Source organism: Corticium candelabrum, chromosome 8, assembly GCF_963422355.1.
Source record: "Corticium candelabrum chromosome 8, ooCorCand1.1, whole genome shotgun sequence".
NCBI lineage: Eukaryota > Metazoa > Porifera > Homoscleromorpha > Homosclerophorida > Plakinidae > Corticium > Corticium candelabrum.
The window spans coordinates 5102739-5126854 of NC_085092.1; the positions used below are offsets into that span (position 1 = coordinate 5102739).

Consider the following 24116-nt stretch of genomic DNA (forward strand, 5'->3'; position numbering starts at 1 on the left):
TGTTAAAGTGCACTATGACAAACGAAAGATGATTGCATGTCTGTTGTACGACTACAAAAGTTTAAAGAGAAACTGCCGTATACAATCTCAATTTCAGACCCTGCGTGAATAATCATCGATATCTCCTCCTTTGGCATATGACCTTCTCTACTTTCGTAAAGCAACCGGTGCTCTTCGCGGTGGCCAGTACCCTGTACTTTGCTTTGTGTTGACCTTTTTTTTGAAAATCCTGACGTCACAAAAAGTCTGTTCCCTATGCGCTCGCAAATCGCTTCACTTCCTCGCTTCTCCTTTAGCAAGCGGCCTTTTCTCATTTTGGAATAGCAACCGGTGACGTTTTCTGTAGTCTGTGTCCTATACCTAGGCGTTGCTGGCGTTCATCTGTACTTCTCGATGTCATCCTATGCCTACTCATTGTCGCATCACATATTGTGACGTCACTAACGCTTTGCTGTTTTGGCTAAAGCGCGACCAAAAGTTGCTATTACAGCAAACCCGCCTGTACACTGTCAAAATACCTCCCAGAAAGCGCTCTCTGTCTGCTATTTTGTCAAAGGCAAAGTGACGAAAGTTAACACTGCGACAGGAAAAAGATAACGAAGCTACTCGCCGGCTTAATTGACTCACAGCGCCAGCGCAGTGCCCGTCGACGGATGGCGAAAGCTACTACTAAAACTTTTTCTCCAGTCAACGAAAGAGCTAACGATGAGCACCGCTGTCTTTCTCAATACGCGCTTAGCACGTGCGTCGATAATCACGTACTTCTAAAATATTCTTAGACTTTCTAACCAAGTCGTCTCCTTCTTGGAACTGTGTCTATGTAGGCAGTGCATAGACCGTCATAAATGTTTATGGAAAATCGTAGTTATAGCGATACCACAAACGGTCCTTTGGCGTACAGGTTCTCCTCTATCTTGCATGTTGCCGTCGTTTGCTAAACGTTTCTATCAGATATCTTACACTAAAGCCTACTCCTAACGACATTGGCAAAATGAACATCGAGTGCAAACATTGCGAAGCACCGACATGGAAGAAGGAACCACCGGGCATCTGCTGCAGTGGCGGAAAAGTTTTGTTACCCGCCATACCCAAACCGCTCACCCCATCGGTCGAGCTCCTTTCGGAACAATCGGTCGAAGCGCAGCATTTCCTCTCAAACACGGGAGCGTATAACTCGGCTTTTCGGATGACGTCCTTTGGATGCGATGAAATTAAAGCTCGCACGGGTTGGAATCCCTGATTCAAAGTTCGGGAACGAATCTATCATTCTATCGGCAGTCTTGCTCCTCCAGAAAATTCTACTGCTAAATTTGCTCAAATTTACTTTGCATGGAGCGTGTCGTTTCTTACCGGCGGCGTCAAAAACGGCTAGTTAGTTTTGTGTAGGATATCTGGGTATTTAGAAATACTCCTTTCTTCGGTTTTTCCGAGTATGCTCGCCGGATACCTGCCACATTCGATACGCCTGTTACCTGCAACAGCAGCTCGAAGTGATAACATATGGGACTGTTGAAATGGCTCCGAGAAGACTCACCGAAGAGACGTGTGACTGCGTTTGCACTGAATCCAACCTACACGTTTCCTGCACCGAGCGCTACACTTGGAGTGTGAAATATCGAAAACAGAGAGCAAACAGTGCGCTAAATCATGCATGCCTGCATGTCGAGCTACTGCATGTATCCTATGGGTGAGTAAGAGACTGCACGTGACTTTCAAGTTTCTGTTGCCCAGATATATATCTCTGAACGGAAAAGTCGCTGCATATTTTTCGGAGTGGGACACTCGGTTAAATCTTCATTTGTCTTCAACGGGATATTAACTAATTAGCACATTCCAGTTTATTCCGACAGACTCCCACACCAGTCATTTGAACTGAATCCACACAGGGAGTGTGTCGATTTCTAACAAAAAAATTGCACACGACGTGTCTACACACGCTCAAACTGAGTCTTCCGTCATAACACTACAGTATTTTGCCCATATGAAGGACGGGTCACGTATCTAGTTAGTAATATGCATGGCTGTACCATGCACTGCATTGTTGTAGACACGTCTAGGATAACACCCGTATGAAATGTTTCTAAACGTCTTTGTTACTTTTTTGGTGCGCCAAGCCTCTGAGCCGTAGAATAATATTCCAAGAATTATAGCCTTGGAAGTTATAGTCTCTTTTTTCAATAGACGGGTTTCTGTCCATAGAGATTGAAGATCGTAAATTCCAAAAGCTCTGGAAGCTTTGCCCATCCTTTCTTCTACATCCCTGTTAACTTGATCTTGACATTCAATAATTGAGCCCAAGTATCTAGAGTTGCTAACAACTTGTATGGCTTCGTTTTTGGTCATAATTATATGCATCGACTCCCGCTCATCTTTTGATTTCACTTCAGCCACTGACAGCTTGGTTTTCTTGATACTCATTTTTAGTCCCCATTCTTCTGTCACTTTATCAAGAATATGAGCTGCCTCTTCTATGCCTGCTCTTGTTGTGCTCACTACAGCAGCAGCATCTGCAAATAAAAGTTTAATCACAACCACTTTGGAAGGATTTTCTTGTTCTCTCCCACCAATTTACCACTACATTTATACAGTACACACACACACACACACACACACACACACACACACACACACACACACACACACACACACACACACACACACACACACACACACACACACACACACACATACACACACACACACACACACACACACACACACACACACACACACACACACACACACACACACGCACACACACTACAATCGTTGTACTTTTTAGGAAAGAGCAAATATAAATATGTGAGTAGAGACAATGACATTCGTGTGTCAACAATTGACAAAGTGTCGAAGTTGAAGCCTGCATTTGTCAAGCCACACGGCACCGTCACTTCGGCTAATGCATCGTTTCTTCTAGGCACATGCTGCAGTGTAGTGGTGACGAAATTTGGTGCCAAATTTGTTATGATGATTGTTTGTGTTTTGTCGGTAGACTGATGGTGCGTCAGCGTGTCTTATTATGAGTGAAGAGAAGGCGCTCGCTCTGGGTTATAAACCGCTTGCTTATTTGAGGTGTGTGTGTGTGTTTGTTTGCTTGTTTGTGTGTGTTTTTGTGTTTGTTTGTTTGTTTGTTTGCGTGCGTGCGTGTGTGTGTGTGTGTGTGTGTGTGTGTGTGTGTGTGTGTGTGTGTGTGTGTGTGTGTGTGTGTGTGTGTGTGTGTGTTTGTGTGTGCAAATATCTGAAACTGACACATAGACACGCAGAGAATCTAACAAGCAGACTGATAGACAAATAAACTAAATGACAAACTAATAGACAGATAAACTGACAAACAACTAAACACACAAACAAACCCAAAAACAAATACACAAACAAACGAGCAAGACAAACTAATGTACACACATACAGACACGTATATTCATCTCTGCTTTGTATGTATATGCATTCTGTTTGTATATCTTTGTTTGTTTGTATGTTGTTTGTTTAATGGTGTTTAATTAACTTTATTTTCTTTGTTTATATGTATGTACATTAGTTTGTCTTGTTTGTTTATATATTTGTTTATGTGTTTGTCTGTCTGTCAGTCAGTCTGTCTGTCAGTCTGTCTATCAGTCTGTCTGTTAGTCTGTCTGTCAGCCGTCTGTCAGCCTGTCTATCAGTCAGTCAGTCTGTCTGTCTGTCTGTTAGTCTGTCAGTCTGTCTGTCACTATGTCTATCAGTCTGTCTGTCTCTCTGTCTATCAGTCTGTTTGTTAGTCTATCAGTTTGTCTGTCAGTCTGTCTGTTAGTCTATCTGTCTGTTAGTCTATCTGTCTGTCTGTCTGTTTATCAGTCTGTCTGTCAGTCTGTCTGTCTGTCAATTTGTCTATCAGTCTGTCTGTCAGTCTGTCTGTTAGTCTGTCTATCAGTCTGTCTGTCTGTCAGTTTGTCTGTCAGTCTGTCTGTGTATCAGTCTGTGTATCAGTCTGTCTGTCAGTCTGTCTGTCAGTCTGCCTATTAGTCTGTCTATCAGTCCTTCTACCAGTCTGTCTGTTAGTCTGTCTGTCAGTCTGTCTATCAGTCTATCTATCAGTCTGTCTGTCAGTTGTTTGCATGGACTGATTTGTCTTCAAAAAATCCTAGCATATATATCTACAAGTAGAATCTGTATGAGAAAAAATACTTGTCTATCTGTCTGTCTATCTGTCTGTCCACTAATGTTTTAAAGTATTTCGCTTTGAAGGACTGGTTTATCATAGAAGTCTAGGATGTGTACAAATAGAGGATCTGTAACAATAGAATAATCTGTCTATCTGTCTCTCTGTCAGTCTGTCTATCAGCGTCTGCCTGCATGTTCATGTGTCAGTTTCAAAGTTTTTGTGAAACATTTAGACAACTTTGAGTTGCTAATTGATGCCCATCCTAATGCAGAGACTTTGTGTACGTTGCACAAGATTTCAAAGATCAATTATTACTCGGGTAATCTGCACATTGTACGCAACTTCAAACTTCCATTTCGACTGCGTGATGTCCAACAGCCCAGCATAGGCCATTCCCAAGCTGCTCGACAAGAAAAGCTAACGCTGAACGACATCGACGTGTTCGAATATCACGAAGCATTTGCAGTGAGCACTCACACAGATCTCTCACACGTGTCACACACTCACACTTTCACATAACATATTTGTTTAGGGCCAACTCTTAGCTAACATGAAGGCCATGGACTCCGACTGGTTTTGTCAGACTCACCTGTTTGAAAGAAGGTTGATATCAACTAATTTATTATATATGAAATTAGTATAATAATATTTATTTACAATTAATTAATATATTTTGTAATTATTTTATATTATTAATTTGTTGTCTTTTATTGGGGCTTAGCTGGGGTTGTTGCCTGTTGAAAAGATGAATCTCTGCGGCGGGTCTCTGTCTATTGGACATCCGTTAGGAGCAACCGGCGTTCGTCTGGTGACAACAGCAGCTCATCGACTACGAAAAGAAAACGGCAAGTTAGCACTCGTCGCTGCTTGTGCTGCTGGAGGATACGTAAGCATCTCAGAGATTTCACAGAGAGTCACGACTTCATTTTGTATGATGACTTACTTGCAGGGACACGCCATGTTGGTTGAACGTTATTGATGATGAACTTCAGAGTCTAACTTTTTGTGCACTTTATGTTTGATATTGTTTTTAAGTATGTTTGGTTTGTGCTATATTACGGATGTTTGTCTCACTGGTGGCCTCTGTCAATAGTAAATTCTGGTTGTAAACATATTCGAATCAGTGATTTACACAGACACATGCAGTGATATCATATACACACCATTCAAACAATCAATTGTATTTCATCAAAAAATGCAACAGAAACATTTACAACATTTTCTTTTGATAAATATAAATATCCAATATACCATAGTGATATCAACAATACTACTGCAGTAGTGTTCACTTCCATCATTGCCTCCTGTTGCTACTCGCCTACCTTTTTCTCTCTAAATAATGACAGCAAAGTTTGTCAAAGTCAAGCCACTCGTTCACGTTCATATAAAATCTCACCTTTCTTCAATTCGTCTTCGACTTGTTTGCCAATTGGTGTGGGTATGCAATAACATGCCCTCAACAAGTCCTGTGCTGTTTTCTCTTTTCCATCTTTCATCCATTTTGCCTCAATGACAGCCAACATCTTGCCAGTGGAAGTAGGTATTACATGAGTTTTATCTATGATCTCATTGCCATTTAGTCCCAATTCCATGCCAATCTCGTACCACTGGTTACAGCCATGTTTAACAACAGCACGTCTCACTGTCTCAAAATCAGGTGAGTATCCTACAGATAAACACATTACATTAATTGTAAACCACACATCCCATCAACATCATATAAGTAAGAAATATTTGTATACACAATTACTTCTTAACTAAACAATGACACAAACGAGATCTCACGCAACAAATATCACATATAGTCACACTCGCCTGATACTTCCTTTACAATCAATTTTCTTTTCTTCTTTAGCGGTTCTTTGATGTCCTGCTGTTCATCACCATTTCCAACATCTAGAATAAAAATTGAAAACATACAGGTTACCAGCATTACCTCTAGCAAATATTCTTTAAGTTTGCACATTATGCTCACTATACTTGTTTTCCAATGTGCGTAACATGAAAAAATAATCAATAAACAATAGCAACCACAGCAGTGTCAATACTGTACCAATTTCAAAAAGCCAAAAACAAGCAGGAAGTTTGACTGCTCAAAAGAGATATCCCACAAAGAACAAGATAAATTGCTACTTGTAACTTATATACATAGCTACTCGCAATTTAACAGCATCTCTCACTAGGTGTGTTCACACTATGGTTTGGTAGGTCGGTTTGCAGTTACTTGAGTCTGGTTTGGAGCTATCAAAACATTCCTAGCTGTTTAGTGCCTAGTAACCAGAGTAGCAGTCTGAGTAGCAGTGGAAATCATCGTCTTACTGTGGTGGATGCTGCTAGAAACTGGGCGTCAACAGCAAGAATCTCATGTGTGCAAGATGACAGACGACGTGTTTTTGTCGCTATCACAGTGTTAGCACAACTGTTGTGTCGTTTGTCATGGGGAGTATTCTAACTCTGTTGTCAGATGCCATGTGTAGAGGATCCCGCTCAAACAATGGCTCACAATAGCGTGCTAGGTTGACAAACCAGGTAATCAAACTCAGTCCAGTCTGAACACAGGTCTGTACTGTATGCTAATTTATTTCCTGGTATCACGCAAATCAAAACATAACACACCATGGTTTGCAAACCATAGTGTGAACACGCCTACTGTCTCATATCAGGCAAGTGGCCTGGACACAAACAGATCACATTGTATAACCACACATCGAATCAGCATATGATTAGGAAGAGATAGTTAATACTATATACACAATTATTTCTTAGCTAAATCATAGCAGAATCCTATGACGTGAGTACTAAATAAGTTTCATTTGGTCACGTGTTATGCCGTTGCCTAGCAGGTCGGTAGATCACATGTCACGTGACCAGCCAGTTGTACCCAATGTTTCACGTGTTAAAGGTGCCCGCTCACGATTCACCGCGCATGCACACCCACACCCACACAAACTTGAAATCGTGCCGTTATGCACACACTTGTCCACTTACTAGTTTGAGATAACATGCTGTTGAACGACAAAGTGATTTGTTGATCTTTCTTTGTTGTACATGACCCAAAATGGGTGGAGCACAGAGCGCGCACTAGCACGATGGCATCCGGACAGACATCTATCATGTATGAAGTTGTAGACTAGTTTAGCAGTGTACCAACGCATACATCTGACTTGCAGTTGTTGAATTCCGTAGAAGAAACACCTCTACTGGCGCATCGTTTGTCGTTACAGGTATAGGCTATTCCTCAATTCTAGCCCATGTAAAGATGGATGCACGATCTGTGTTGCCGGCGCGGTGCCAGCGGCGTCCAGCACCTTTCCATGGCATATTTCACGCTCCGAGTTTCAGATGCCATCACGTGATGCTCTGTGCTCCACCCATTTCTGGGTCATGTGCAACTATTTTAGAAAACGATTGAGAAAGCGCTTTGTCGTTCAACAACAAGCTATCTCAAGATGGTAAATGATAAGTGTGTGGATAAAGAATCTAACACACTTGTCGTTAGCTTTCCCGAAATGTCAAGTACAAGGAGTGAAACTGCCGTGGCAGACAAGAACACGATTCGCCTTTCTCTCTTTATACTAGGAATAAAGGATGTATGTCATAGAACATGGTGCACCCTAAGATGTTCCCTTGTTCTACTTCGTTAAGACACAACTTGAAATCGTGCCACAATTTGTTCTGCTTCGTTATGACACAACACAACTAGGGTGCATTACGTTCTATGACATACAGTCTTATTCCTAGTATAAAGAGAAAGGCGAATCGTGTTCTTGTCCACCACTGCAGTTTTGCTCCTTGTACTTGACATTTCGGGAAGGCTAACGACAAGTGTGTTCGATTATTTATCCACACATTTACCATTTACCATCTTGAGATAGCTTGTTCGGCGGACAAAGCGCTTTCTCGATTGTTTTCTAGTTGCACGTGACCCAGAAATGGGTGGAGCACAGAGCATCATGTAATGGCATCTGAAACTTGGAGCGCGAAATAAGCAATGGAGAGGTGCCAGACGCTGCCGGCAACGCAGATCGTGCATCTATCTTTACATGGTAGCTACAACAACTGGCTAGAATTGAGGAACAGCCTATACCTGTAGCGACACACGATGCACCGATAGAGGTGTTTCTTCTACGAAAATTCAACAACTGCAAGTCAGATGTATGCATTGGTAAACTGTTAAGCTAGTCTACAACTTCATACATGATAGATGTCTGTCCAGGTGCCATCGTGCTAGTGTGCGCTCTGTGCTCCGCCCATTTTTGGGTCATGTGCAACAAGGAAAAGATTGAGAAATCACTTTGCTGTTCAACAGCATGTTATATCAAAGTGGTAAATGAATAAATGAGTGCATAAAGGCACAATTTCAAATTTGCGTGGGTGTGTCTGCACGTGCGAGGTGAACCATGAGCGGGCACATTTAAGTAACAATGACACAAACAAGATCTTACACAACAAAACTACTCACTTGTCTGTGGCTCATCTTGTTGTCTTGCATCACGTCCAATTGCACCATCTGTAACATCACATCAGCAATATAATAACAATCAATGATAACGAAATAATCACACTTACCAGAAACTTTCTCTGCGTCATTAAACCAGAGATCCAAGGTAGGAAACTGCTTTCGTGGCACACGCTCATTTTTCCGGTTTATCAAACTTCTTTGTTGTGGATATTCATCAATGCACACCAGACAATCGTCATCTATTAAATCAGCTACTTCGGCTTCAGTTGGTGGAGGTTTAACACAAACAGTAAATTTGATGCCATCCAATCCTCTTTTCTTGACTTCATTTAGCTGACGAATAAGAAACTGACGAGTAATGCTACATTGTTGTTTCAGCTCATTCATACAAATTTCATCATCTGGACAGTAGACAGTAGCAATAATGTAACGCAGTTTATGATAAACCAGTTCCAGATCGAGCTCAAGATCATCATTCACATGGAAGACAGCATATCTTCTTTTCAGCATGGGACGAGGATGGGCATATTCACTGGCACAACGAGACACCAGGCGAAAGTAGATCGGCTCGGGAGTCGCATCAAATCTCTCGGGACGAAAGATGAGAGATGGAGGAAACCGAGTAGAACCGACATTCTGCTGCCATACCATCTGCCTCTCATATATTTGTGCCAACAAGCAGGGAATGAAAAATGACTGCCCAACTGCCAAGACAGACTTCGGCATCTCGGGTGACGTATTCATAGGACAGATGATGTCGAATAGGTGCATCACTTGAAGGATGGCCACAAACTGATTCTCGTTGACTCCTTTGTTCTCTAGCAAATACTGAGCCAAATGCCAAGACATCAATCCTTCGTTCTCCACTTTGTTGATATCCTCCCACAAATATGGAGGAATGTTTTTCTTATCAAAGATGGTCACAAACACAGTGAGGACATTGACCAGCCATTGTAGATCAGTGAAAACTTTTCTTTCTAATTCACTTACATTTGAATAGAATGCAATCGTGCTCAAACTTGACAAATATTTCAGTGCCGATCGACATTCTCCAACTGTTACAATATCACAGAATTTTCGAGCCAACTCACAGACTTCATCGATGTCGAGTATTTTGCCTTCGTTGCCTGCCAGTTGAGACACCCTACCCAACAATTTATCCAGAACTGCCCACGGCAAAGGAATAGCCTGTCTTTGGCTCCACAGTGACCGTACCATTGCTACAAATATCTCCTTCACCTTCATCACCACCGGATCAGGATTCTTGGTGCCAGATCGTGTGTTGTCAACACGAAAAGTCAGTTTATTCGGATTTTTCTCTGCCAACACCATGTGCTCACCAAACTTGTTCTTCTGCACCACATCTTGCAGTATTTCTTCTTGTTCTTCTAAAAATTTTGGATCCATGTTCTTTGTTTCGTCTTGTCGTGTGGACACTGCAAATGTGACTGGTGCTCGCTTGACATAGTCCTGACCGAGAAAAGGACCATCACACACTGATGGATGAGCCATCTTGATGCAATTCATGTGGTAAGCCAACAGCTCACGTCTCGTCTTAGGACCAAACCGTTCCATCACCAATTGTTCGCTTCCTTGTTTTGGTCGAAACAAACATTGAGGTATGGGATCTGCAAGACTCTTTGTTCCGTCCATCACTATCATGTAAGCGGTTGCACTGTAGTCACTGCTGTCTGCCATCAGTGCTGCGTGCGTCATCAGAAACCGCTCTTGACCACCGCGATCACACAATGTGATCAACATCATCATTTTACTTTTCTCTAATTCAGCCTTGTCACGACGCAGTAGATCTGCAAATGCTGCTTGTACTTCAGTTAGCTCTGTGGAGAACAGAAAATCGTGTAACGACTTCTTCAATACTGTGATGCTGCCTTCTCGTCCGGTTGTCTGTATCTCTGTTGCTAAAGCTACAGTGTTGCTACTACTCGCCGGATGTTGTTCGGCTGGTTTACTTGTCTGCTCGATGACAGAATCTCCCTCGTCGTCTTGTGTTACTTCTTCTCTACTGTCTGCTGCCCCTTCTCGGTGGCACTTTTCAACATACTCATGATAACCTCTGACCAAAACTTGATCAATGATCTGTTCTTTGTCTTCTGGTTTCAGTTCCTTCCAGTTCGTGTTCGAACCGCCTCCAATTCTCATCACTTTCACGTGTGCTCCTCTCGTGCTTTCCCTCTTATCAATAAATGGCTCGTCCAAATAAGAATCTCCAAGAGAAGACTTGCCGGCATCTTCTTCACCAAACATATCGATGTTTCCTCGTAGTATTGGTAACTCACCCTTTTTCAAAGCATTTTCGTAATCAGATTTCACAGATGGACCCAGACGATCAATAGCACCTACGAAAAAGTGATGACAACAGTTAATTACAATAGTAAATGCACAACAGCCATAACATACACACATGCATCAATTAGATTCCAATAGATAACTAAAAGCCACCTAGTATCACTATAATATGCAACTATACAGTTGAATGTGATTTGAAGAAATGCACAACAAAACATTGAAATAGTATGCCAGCATTCCATAACTACCTGGAAATTCCAAAAAGAGCCCCAGGGCAGCAATACGGAATATGGGATTTTTATGGAAGAATATCCGTTCTCAAATAAGCATTCGGGTGGTTCGTAGGAAACTCTGGAAATTGGCAGATTGACTTGAGTACCACAGAGTAGGCAAGTGTGAGGCGCATCTTGCATTCGTCCTGCATATATACTTAGTCTTTATAAAGTTAAAGAAGCACTGTCCAGATTTTATGCGCATGCTTGCTGCCACACCCAAGCCTTGCACTTGCTGGGTTACATCACTCTGTTCGCACAGTTTAGATTAGCTAACAAGCTTTCCTAGCTCCACTTGAAAGACGAATCAAGTTTAGTTTCTGTTTAAACAGACTAGGACAGCAACCAGGTGATTACGTCTAAATGACGCTGACTAGATACGGCAGCACGACAGTCAAGGTGACTACATCTGATCGTGTCTAGACATGTACTAGAACACTGGTGATAGATTGAGGCTAAAATGATTACCTAGAAATGTGATTCAGCATGAAGTCGATCACCAAGCTGTAAGTCTACATTTGCATCTGTCTTTTCATGTCAATCAGCCTTCTGAGAGTATCTTCACTTATTACATGCGCTTCTCGTTTTTTAATGGCACGCAATGTTGTCCAGATACTTTTCTTGCACTCTCATGGCTTCGCCATATCTTGCAAGGTTTCCTACAACTTACTTACTCAAACATCTAGGTCATGTGACTTGGCACAAAACACTCGGTATCAGGGCAAACGAGACTCAATCGTCTTCATTATAGCCTACCTAATATACACTTTGCATATTAATGCTTTACAGCTGCCTAATCTAAGCTTTTACTAAAACTTTCTATATTTACTAAACTTGAAAAATGATCTATTTTCAAGTGAGTGCGACATTCTGGAGTATGAGAGCAATCGAGACAGTGCTCCTTTACGAGTGCGACCAGACCTTATGGCCCTACTAAGCTTCTTGTCAGATATTTATTTAGAGGTTCCTTCGTTAATCGGATTATCCACAGTGTAAGAATGCTGTCTGGTTGCCAAACCTGTATGTGCACTATAGTATGGTAACGCATGTTACTAATACAGTCTCAGAATATTGACCAACTTTGGGCGCCGACGTTGAATTGCACACCACAAATCTTGATTCACATTAGCGGCCCATGGGCTGTAAATAAGTACAATTTTCAAAAAATTGCCCAGTGGGCGGTCTTTAGGCTGGCCACTGTTTTGGAAATTCCCGTTACCCAGTTCCTGCAAGTGATGAGATGAGGATTAACTCCTGATACTCCCTTGTAACTGGTCAACCATATCAAGCTTTACTCACTGACCGAAACAGCATCAACTCAAATTATAAGGTCACAATAGACAAAAACTACCGTATAAGATGAAGTATTGGCAGCAAAGTTATGTTGGCAGATTTTTCAGCAACCGCCAATATAAAATCCGCCATTAATTTGGCCACCAGGATATGTTGACATCATCGCCCACGTGGAACAGGCATCATATCGAGTGGTATGTCACGCCGATGAGTCCCTGCTTGCCGTCTGTTGTGCATATGAATGAGGCCATGAGGCTATGGATGAAGCTGGACTGTCACGTTCACGCGGGTCACGTTCTTTGCACTGACACAGCAGTTCTTCATCACTATGCAGTAGTTGGAGACCAGTAAGTTAGGGAAATGTGAGCCACAAACACAGCTGTAAATCACAAACTCCTCCATGACCACTTATCGTAAGACGTACATCAGTTATCAAACAACGATGTTGACTGCCAAAATAAAATTCGCCAATATGCTTTGTCCGTCAACTTCTTAGCAAACCGCGAATATAAATTCCCGCCAACGTTTCATCTTATACGGTATTGTAAACAATGATCACATGCAGTGTGACTTTCCGTACAAAGAAAAGGCAATACAACATTCATATATTAATTTAGGCATCACATAAATCAATCAATAAAAACTAAACAAATTTCTGCTGGTCAGTTGGATGGCTCTGTTGTGAGTTGCAAATATGATGAAAATATATACTGACAATCTACTACAAGAATATTAGGTGAGATGAACTTGTGTGATAATAAAAATAATCACCTCTTCTAACATGAACATGCTGTTACTTCAAGGAATTGGAAAATTCATTATATGTGACAAAAGGTTTTTACATATACAGTATTGTCAATTGTGTGACATCGTCATAATGCACATGATTGTCTCACTTACTGGGAAGTTGAACATCAATGTTTGCACTTTCTACAACATCTGGTAATGGATTTACAGCTGCAACAGCACTCTAACATCACACATAAACAAGTTATAGTTAATACACAAATTTACACTACACAACAATCAGATCACACTTTCTTAATACACTCCTTCAGATGGGAAAGAATAGCAGAATGAGTTTGCTTGGATGGATTTGACTGCTGCCTTTCTTCTCCTACTTGAATTGCAGTTTTGCCAGCCTGTCCAATAAAAGCACAGTGTTTGTTATTGAAGCAACAAATGTCAACACCTCATACCTTACTAGTATGTATATATACATACATGTTCATTAAACAACATAAATTATTTATAAATTTAATGCTAATACACAGTTACTGTAATCCAGCGGTCTTTATTTGTTGTTCACACAGTAACAAACAAACTAGTTGTATTACTAATCACACATTCACTAAATCAATGCTCACCACTCTGTCACTCATTATTTCCAACCACCACATATCCATATCCTATGCAGTCATGTCACTGACCCATAAAAATTATTTAATTACTCTAAATGTAGATCAACATTGTGATCAGCACTTCAAACAAGATCATTATCAGTGTATGCTTTCAATAAATATTCTCCCATTTCCATTCAGTAACACCAGAAAATATCAACACCATCACCTAACCACTAGAAATTGACAATAGAAAGTTCATCACAATACTAAGCATCTTCATTCTCTTCTCTACTTGACAATGTTTCATACAACCAAGAAAATGTCCACAAGATCAATGCCATCTGTTTACAAGCTTCCCTGACAGCTTAGCAAACTGCCATCTGTTCTCTCAAAACTCACACCTTCAAACAAGTGTACAGCAACTTAATTTTGGATTTACACTCTACACACTAACACTAATTGATTTCTTTCTGTTTCCTCTTTCTCAGCACATTCTGGTTGCAAAAACAGACAAATGAGCAATTTGCCTGATAAATGGTTGAAAGTAATGAAAACGATTTGATTGCAAATTCATTATTTGATTTATCTGTTGGCTTTAAAATGCACTACACTGTGCACAAGCAAAAACGTAATTCATTAAAATCATCACAACTCAACAGTTCATGTTTGTTGCTTTAGCAGTTGAGATAAAATGTCACACGACATTCATATATTATCATCATAGTCTTCATTTCTTGTTCTCATCACTGACTCACAAACATTTAACCATACAATAACAGGGTTCAACACAGAGCCGGCCAAGCCAGCAAACTGCCAGCTGACACTGTTCTTTGCCGGTTGGAAGGGCACAAGAAAGTGAAAATGTGGCTGGAATTTGAGACAGTGAGGTTTGAGTCTGATATGATCTGTCAATTCCAGTTAGATGGACTATATCTACAAATGTCAGCATAAGACAGAATAACCTGGCTCTGATTGCTCACAGTTTAACACCCCAGAGCTTCCGTCTAACTCCTCACACATGAGTGGGTTAGGTAAGAACGAGCTTTCTCAAGCATTTACCAATTATTAATTATCAGTTAGGTACACGTGCAGATCAGTCATGCAGTGAGATGTCTTTCTATCCTCAGCTGTTTATTGGTTAATACTGTTCTATAATCAGTCAGGTGGAACCTAATCTGGAATGCACACAAAAAACCACAAAGACCATGAGCTCGAACACGATGTGTCTAAGTGTGTTCCTAGGGCCTTGTCACAAGATATTCAGAATATCCTGATTGAGAAGTTGGACTACACTGAATACATTGGTAAAAGTGGACACGCCACTGGACAATCAGTTGTTTTGCGAGCTGACTGAAATTTTCTGGAAGAACACTGAATACTAACTGCTCACAGCTCAGATTCTGTCATATCTCTTATTATCTTATATTAGAGGTCAAAGAACAACTAAAACATATTAGCAGAAATACTTTGAACCAAATACAACAAGTGTCTACATACATTGTTCTTAGCTGACACATCAACTCTCAATGATGTTAACAGCTTCACAACTGATAAATGGTCATTGGTAAGAGCAAGACATAAAGAGACATGTAATGCTGTTGATCCATTCTAAACAATAAACAATTTACATTAGATACAAAAACAGTCAAAACCAGAAATTTACAATGATACTAAAATGGCATGCAGTCATACTGCACCAACACACAGACTATTATCAAACAGCAGCAACTGCTTGCTGTCATATACAACAGACATGCAAACATATACAACAGACATATTGCATTAGAACCAATTAACATTCGAACAATAAACAAACTTCTGAATAAGTCAATTCAACAATATTGTTGTTGATACAAATAAAAAGAAATGATAAATGAGTTGGTACTCAAAAAGTCAGTTTGCTAGTTTCAACAACCCACTAGGATTAACACAAGAAGCCAAATACTTTGTTTACTCAACAATTTTGCAATAAACAGAAATCCAGCGTGCGCATGAGTGGCTTGATCAGTGCAGTTTATGTAAAAAAGATTGTATAAACTAAAAAGTCTTATCAGTCAGGGTTAGAAAAATCCGGTCGCCAAGTCGCCACATGCAACCACTTCTAGGCGGTTGGCGACTAGAAATATTTGGTAGTTTTTTAGTCTTTTGTGGCAGCGGCTCTTGGATGCGAACCACCTGCTCAGCAGATTGTTTTGTGTTACAATACGTTGCCACTTTCTAAGTCTACCATTCAGTGGCACACGTACTGCAAAGTAGGCCGTCTACTTAGCACCTTCATACATATCGTGTAACAACGTATCTCCTAGCAATCTATGGTAGGTGTTGCTATTCTCTGATTGACCATCATTTTTATGGACTTTACTGCCTGTACCGATCTCATTGGTCTCTGCCATCAGCTCCAGACAAACCCAATTAAAGACCTGCAGGAGCATTTAATTTTTCAAACAATCAAGGTCACTCCTATTTTTCATACACTACGCCAGCAAATCAAGTCAACAGCTCTATCATCGATGAAACGCCATTGCACAGTAGCTTCTCCCAAATGAAACACGAAATCTGCAATCAATCGTAGTTGAAGGTGACGGCAACTGCCTATTTAGATCCTTTTCTACGCTGTTCAAAGGAAACAAAGGCTCTGATCATCTTGAATTGAGACAAATAAAAACTATGACATAGATCTTTGCAAACGGCGAGCGTCGGAAACAGCAAAACAAACAGCTTTTTCCACAGCAAGCTGCCTGAGTGTCTTTCTATCAGAAGAACTACCAGGTACATCCAGGAGCTCATATGTCTCCTAGTGCTACTAGGAAAGTCCGTTCAGACAAAAGCTTCTGCATGTCCAGTTCTGAAATCTAGATGTTGAATGATGCCACGCACTATTAAAGGAACATCTCGGCCACATGTGCTAGTAAATTGCGCCCAGCATACACCTTTGATTGTTGGTTACTAACAATCAAATTGAGACATTTGACGCATTTGCAAAACGTGATATGCTTACGTACGCTTTTAACTGATTAAATGATAAATTCTATCAGACACGTTTGTCACTTTTTCGATTGGTGCTCCAACTTCTCGAATATCTACCGTAGATCGCAGTTTGCAAAGCGTGCTGTTTGGTTCAGTAGCTGAAACACTTATGCACAACTTACTCATACTTATCAAGCGGGCAACGCTTTTCTAACGTGACGCTGAAGAGGGTTTTCTCGCCATCACGTGTAACATCACGTGACATCAACAGCAGTCAGTGAAGAGGTGGATGCCAAAACAGATCCGGACGGCGAAACAAATCCCAGGCCCGGATCCAGATGGGGGTTCAGGGGGTTGTAACGACCTCTTTTCCAATTGGCGTGGTTCAATAATTTCATATAATTTCATTACAAAAGAGAAAATTAGTAATGCTATAAATAACTGCTACCAGGTCAACCCCCTCTTTCAAAAATTCCTGGATCCGGCCCTGGATCCGGACGCCAATACCGCTCGCCTCTTTATCCTTTTAGTTGTGTTCATGTGCGACAGACCACGTACGAACAGCTGTTTTTACCACACACCGAAAGGGGCCCTGTCGTAAAAACTGGACTGTAACTTTGCGTTGCAGTTCTTGTCACTTCCATCAGCACATGCAGCCATTGCTTTCTGCTGCAAATGTATGTTAGCGCGCATCTCTGAAATGTTGCATTAATGCAAATCTCCGAAATGTCTCTTTAAAGCACTACAATAACAAAAGTTTATCACTTGTGTTCCAGAGATTAGCACAGCTAGCCATAAAACAGGTGGGGTTACATGCAGTAGCCGGATGTGCTGTTCTCAACAATAATAGTGGCACTGAGTCATAAGACAAGAAATGCTCTTATCTACTCAACCAAAGAATGCTCATGTCTTATTCGATGGATTGCCAGGATGTCAATGTGATGACAAACCACATTTTTGTTTGGTTGTAGCTATACAATTAGTTGAAAGTTAGGATAAAATATGAATACTCATAGTATTACATAGAAAGAACACCAAGTATAATACTGTAGATTATGTGTTTACTTGCTATCTACAATGTTCATCCAACGTTACTGCAAATTCCTAGTTACGTCTTAATTTAATGTCAAACATGATAATCTGGGAAAGGTCTCACACAGTGATATTAATAACTTGTTTACTTCTGGAATCTCTGACCTAGAAACTAGTGAAAGTTTACTGACCAACCGTTCCTCTACGTGGCCAAACTGGTGACCAGATTCAAACACAATATTCCAACCTTGCTTATCTATATTCATGTTCTGGAATCCTATCACTTTGTTTGTGTCGGTTCTACACAACAGACTGCAGTTCATGTACATTAGAGTTCATCTACTCCAAACATCACAGATGGGCATGGATCTATTGCAGCTGCTAGTAGTACTGTGTCTGTAAAGTTTCAACTCTTTCAAGTCGGTCCGATGGTCTTTTGTCTAAACTTTGGTAACCTAAATTGGCTTGTCTGAAATAAGGATTAAACATGTCTTATAAGTGATGTCAAGATCAATGCAGTGTTTAATTGCATTACAACCTACACCTACAGTTAGAAGGAAAAACTGATGTTGGAATCAATGCGCAAGCTACCTTAGCCTCGTAGCCAGACCACTTTTCGCACGTGAGGTGGCGAGGAATAAAAGGGCGAGAAGAATATGCAATCTGGGCACTGCTGCGCTAGTTCAGAAAAGAAGATCCATTCTTCACTCAATTCCAACCACTCAAATCAAAACCCCTGGTCTGACAGAGACGGTAAATCAGTGATGAGAATGCTAATACAAACCCAGCAAAACAACGTTATTGCAATTGCAGGTGTAAGAGTTAATAATTAATGAGCTAAGTGAATGTATTTATTGCTTGTGAGATGGTAGGGTGCAAGCTCTTCTAATCAGTGTTGTAGATCAGTCAACTTGCTTCAGAGCTTGCTTGCAGTCACGTGTGCTCTCTTGCCGGCAAAGTGACATAAAAGTGATTCTTTGACTTCCTTCCATCTTGAATCACAAATAAAGCAAAGCCTTTGCATACATTTCAGTGATTTCAGTTTTTGTCGCTTCAGACAAGTGGCCAAAGTGAAGAGACTGCCGCTAAGAAATGCATAATATGAAATGCAGGAGGCCGTCAGTTTCCACAATAGCACGACCGATGATGAAGCTTCAGGTGCGCTTCCTGTTCAGCTGTGTTTGTCAAGACTTGGTTTAGAATTACTGCAACAAATTCTGTAATTGTATGAAGACAGAGACTTTCTAAGTGTAAGCAGACTGCTTGCCGTAGAATACATGTGTTTGATCGAAGGACACAAGTTTGCAATCGCCAAGCATTACATGAACTGCATGCTTCTCAAATCATTGTAAGTAGATAGTTAGAGCTAATGACTGTGAGACTCTGCTAGGGTAATAACAAAGCAAGTCTTCACGTCTAATTCTGAACTCAAATAAAACAGCAAAGACCCCATAACTACTCTCTCTCTGCCCTCTCATGTGCTTTTCCCGCTATATCACGTGCAAAAAGCACTGCACACTGTGGAAAAACTAAACCTGCAGTGCAATCATGTTAAACTCACACTTCATGCCATCACAGACACTTGCCAATCCTCCCATGTACAAACAACAGTTCCAATGTCATCACAAAATATGTTACATACAAACAAACTTACATTACTTGTTGCTGCTTTGTTGCACTTTGATTCAATGAGACGTTGTACTACAGGTAAACGACCATTAAGACATGCCCTGAGAAATGGTGTGTAGCCATACTAAACAATTTGAAACAATAACTACAAGTCAGCAAAAGTAATGTTAACAGTAAAACCTCATCACGATCTTCAATGTTGAGACCAATGCTCAATAGGTAATCAACAACCTCAACATTACTAGCAACGTGTAGAGCTGTCTCTCCAAACTGTAGTTGACACACAATGATAGAAGAACATTTATCAGTACAATACTAACTGCATTGCATGAAACACACATATACAATAGCCACAATTCAGGGATAGAAAAATACGTCATCAATAGTCTCACGTAGCCAAACTCTCTCCCATCAGGTCATAGTTCCAGGCATGAAAGGGTCGCTGCATTGCTGTTTCACAGACAATGTGTGATTTAAGTATCAAATTTGGTTTGTTAGACGTTCACCATATCAGTATGCACACATCATCTTGTTTCGATGACGTCAGTTGCAGGATCTTCCACAAATATCTGCCACTCTAGACCGTCTGTGGTCACTTTGGACACCAAAAAGCATCCAGTACTGTACATATATACACATACAGTCACTGCTATGTGACACCCATTCCCCTGATGACTCTCCACTGTCACACCAGACATAACAGTCCCTAAACTGTTTTGCAGAATAAGAATCTACGCATTGATTCACACATCTGCAAAGCACTCTTCTTTTCTTGTGAATTATGATCTCCACACACTTGACAATCAAAGCTGGACATACTGCACAATGTGTCTACACTGTATAAGTAATAGCAACCTTTCTAGAGTGCAGCTAGTACAGATTTAGGACAATGTCTGAGACACACTGTGAACAGCTTCTTTGTTTAAAATGAAATCAGGCCACATAGGTGTTGCGTACATATTTAAAAACGACTCAATTCCATTGACGAGGAACTGTGATTTGCAATGGATGTCTTGCTTTCATTATCTATCATGCCAAACATTTCACCAGGACACCATCTAAGTTGCATGCTTGGATATGCAAAAACGTGGACATTGCATGCACAGTTTTATGAATGAAAACTAAAGTCTACCACAAAAGTTTAACTGAAAGCGCAAGACTAATCATTGAACATTGTTTCTCCATGTGATGTTTCAATCATGAGCATCAAACTGGATGCACATAATTCATTGTATCTATACACAATGTCCTTCCAGTTGACACGCCTTTTCTTCAAATTATTTTTACTCAACTCCATCAACAAAGTGACAATTACCCCAACCTCAAAACTACACCAATTCCCATACACCACAAAACAGTCTATCTTAATCAACACAGTGTCGCTAATGTAACACTCATTTAAGTCATTTCTCAATTGGCAAAATCAAATCACAAATACTGTCACATACAAATACACTCACATGGTTTTTTACTTGTCTATCACAACCAGCAGCCACCAATCTCTTCATAATAGACACATGACCACCATAACTTGCATAGTGTAGAGCTGTATATCCATACTACCCACATAACAGACATAAGATCATGATGTTGTTAGCAGTGAATACAATACTAATACATTTACATCTAGAAACACTGACTATAAAATATAACACATCCAATTCACCATTTCTTCTCACTAAACCCAATTCCACACAATACATCATAACCTCATTACACCACCAAACGTTTAACAATTCATATCATTTGGACTCCATTGACGTGTCTGCTTGTCTCGAAGCATTTAAGTCTTGCAAACACTCAATTTCACCTCAAGCCTACATCTGAGGTGACGACCTGCTACATGTCGCTTACTTTTAGCAATAGCACATACAATATCTATTTTAGTAAAGAAATATACACACAAAACACAATAACTAGAAGTATCTATGTTAAAACCTTTCTCTACTTTCCACTCTCCTTCATTCATTTTCATGCACACACTTGAATAAATATATACGAGTAGGAATGAAATAGTGCAAGGTAAGATAACAATGCCAATCTAGCATGTTTCTTCTCTGTTCTGTGTCTATATCTTACAACACAATGTTGGTCCAACTTGCCAGCTGTGACAACCTATTCATTGATTATTCATTGTAAGCACACCAGAGATGCCATTAACATTACTCATTAAATCAATCATTGAAACACAACAAACTGCACTAAAATTGCTAACCAATTTATCAACTCAACACAAATCTGACAATCACAATAAACTAACAAGTTGCACATAGTCACACACACTTCACATATTACACTCCACTCTCACCCAGTCCTCTTGATACTTCACATTGACTTTTTTTCTTATAAGTAGATCAACCATATCGGTTGATCCCACACCACACGCTACTTGAAGAGCAGATGGAATACCATACAATCCAGTACCATACCATCCCTACAAAATATGGAGTCCTCTAAAGTAAAGTCAGTTGTAAACCGTCCATAACATGGGAGTGAGTAAGGACGTGACCATATAGCGAGCGTCATTTGTGTCGGCTAAGCAAGCGCGTATGAGATAGAGGAAACGATTCATTCAATAATCTGGTCGGTACAAAGTCAGACGGTAAAAGCAACGTCACCTCGACTCTTACGTTGAGAAGCAAAACATACACACGACGGCTTCAGTACAAACATGCTCGCGGCTCAATTACAAATTTTGCGATCTAGGACGTCAAACGCGGTGCGCTCTCTATTTCCCCATCACTCACTCAAATTCTTACATAATCTGCTATAACATTGACGTCAGCGCTCTTCGCGATCGCTTTGGAGGCCTTTAATATGTCAATTCGAACAACTGCATCGAAAAGCTCATCGTCAATCGCTCTTCCTCTTTGGCTTTCCGCCATCTAGACCGTTAGCTCAACACGCAAGCGTAAACAAATGGCATGAGTGCTAAATTTAGTAACTGTACAATGTAAACAAGTTGATATCAATTAATTGTATTTTTAGATGCATTTTATACCGTAATATATTTAATTTATCGTTTGAGGTTTAATTGTTGCAATTGTAGCTGCTGGTGCCTACTACTGCAAAAGACACACAAAGTGTCGAATTTTTTGTCGATTATCACTGTACATGATATGATGTCTCTGTTGCAATGACATACCAAGTCGATTAGTTCTGTCGATCATGTAAATATGTTTTACAAACATGTCTGTTTGCCTGTCTGTCTTTGTTTGTCAACCGGTCTGTCTGTCTGTCTACTCGTCTGTCTGTCTGTCTACTCATCTGTCCATTTATTTACTGTTCCTGTTGCTGCACTGCCACATGCAATTGCTCTCCATGTGAATATCGTCTGCTTATCTTTCATCATAAGAAGACATGACTCTGATGACTAACTCATGCACACATAATAACCAATCTGCACGACAAATTCTAAAACATACAAATAAATGAGATCGACTTGTTTATAAAAACAATAAAAATCAGTTACGAGTGACTGCAAACAAGCCACAGTGTTTCCACTAATCTATAAAATTTCTTATTCTATAACAACAACTACATTGTCAACCTAACTTTATTTTCCAACACTACTTGATATCAATAACCAGGCTATGACTCACGCTTGTCGGTCAAACAATCAAGTATCTCCCTAATCATGTCCACTATCGGTTTGAATTGTTGTTACTGCCAACAGTCGACAGCCAACTGAACCATACTGTGCAGGTCAGACAGTAGTGACGAGTCATCAAAAGATTCTGGACTTCCAACCATTTCCTACCTTACAAATGCAAACACTCGACTAACAATATGCAAGCCCTACTTTTCTCACAGCCCTCCACCTCACACACAAAAGCAAAGAGATACAATATCATCACTCTCCGTTCGTCTTGTGAACATGAGAGGTGTGAAGAAAGATGAAGAAGTCACTAGAAGAACGTGCTACAAAATTCCTTGCACAAACAAACAGTTTAAACCACCACCTGCATTGCATAGCAACATTCGTCCGACTTCATGGTTGACTTCACTAACTGAAAGTATCTTTGCAAATTGTACTCCATCAAACCACGAACGTTTCATAATCAACTTCAGTAAAGTTCTCCTCTTTTCCCAAGATCGTCAGTATCATTAATATTTCCCATCTCACCAAATGATATTATCTCTCGTTGGTATAAATGATCAGCAACATCATCTCCATCCAATTTTGCTACCAGTAAATGTCACTGTTTCTGATAAGATCCTCAGCCAACTTTTGTCTGCCACATCCTAAAATGACCTTAAATTGAGCAACAAACACAACAACAATCTAAATGCCAAATAATTAATAAGCAAATGAACAGAGACAAACAGACAGACAAACAGACGGACGGACGGACAGACAGACAGACAGACAGACAAACAAACAAACATAAAAAAAAAAAGATTGGCAACTTAAGACACCTGTCTGTGTTTCACTGGCTAGAGATATTATAATTGTTGAAAAATATTTTGTGGAAGGATACGTACCATGCAGCAGGCAAGTTTGCTTGCTTGTTCTCGTGCATTGGTTCACAAAAAAAAGATTGAAAATTTTGCAACTGTTGCTTCATTCTGACTTTCCATCACTGCTTTGACTGCAACATCGTCATCCTTGAAACCAATCCAGTGACTTGATAGTCGACTTTCACTACCATATTGTTGCAAGGTGATGACTG

The 24116-nt window shown here is 40.3% G+C and overlaps 2 protein-coding genes across 2 annotated transcripts; one reads left to right on the top strand and one right to left on the bottom strand.

The window, feature by feature from the left end:
- Window positions 1–991: 991 nt before the first annotated feature.
- On the top strand, window positions 992–5117 carry LOC134182911 (trifunctional enzyme subunit beta, mitochondrial-like). The gene is given in 9 exon segments (XM_062650353.1): window positions 992–1226; window positions 2783–2931; window positions 2993–3072; window positions 4410–4457; window positions 4517–4551; window positions 4554–4603; window positions 4671–4746; window positions 4858–5024; window positions 5088–5117. Coding segments are annotated over 9 exon segments (870 nt in total).
- Window positions 5118–5303: 186 nt separating this feature from the next.
- Window positions 5304–22328, bottom strand: LOC134182912 (uncharacterized). The gene is made up of 14 exons (XM_062650354.1): window positions 22203–22328; window positions 21752–21877; window positions 20904–21002; window positions 19624–19713; window positions 19494–19567; window positions 18006–18114; window positions 15313–15423; window positions 13510–13614; window positions 13373–13442; window positions 8708–10957; window positions 8601–8648; window positions 5954–6034; window positions 5535–5804; window positions 5304–5470 (listed from the first exon to the last, which is right to left on the bottom strand). The coding sequence occupies exons 1-14, from the start codon at window positions 22326–22328 to the stop codon at window positions 5457–5459; spliced, it is 3573 nt and encodes a 1190-aa protein (XP_062506338.1). The 3' UTR covers window positions 5304–5456.
- Window positions 22329–24116: the final 1788 nt, after the last annotated feature.

Bases quoted from the DNA above. Each gene is read 5' to 3' on its own strand.
- LOC134182912 (XM_062650354.1), bottom strand. From the start codon at position 22,328: ATGGCGGAAAGCCAAAGAGGAAGAGCGATTGACGATGAGCTTTTCGAT. The intron at 13,615-15,312 runs GTATGTAGACAC...TTTATTGGACAG, and splicing joins ATGTGTCAGCTAAGAACAAT to GCTGGCAAAACTGCAATTCA. The intron at 5,805-5,953 runs GCGAGTGTGACT...GTTTATCTGTAG, and splicing joins GATTGTAAAGGAAGTATCAG to GATACTCACCTGATTTTGAG.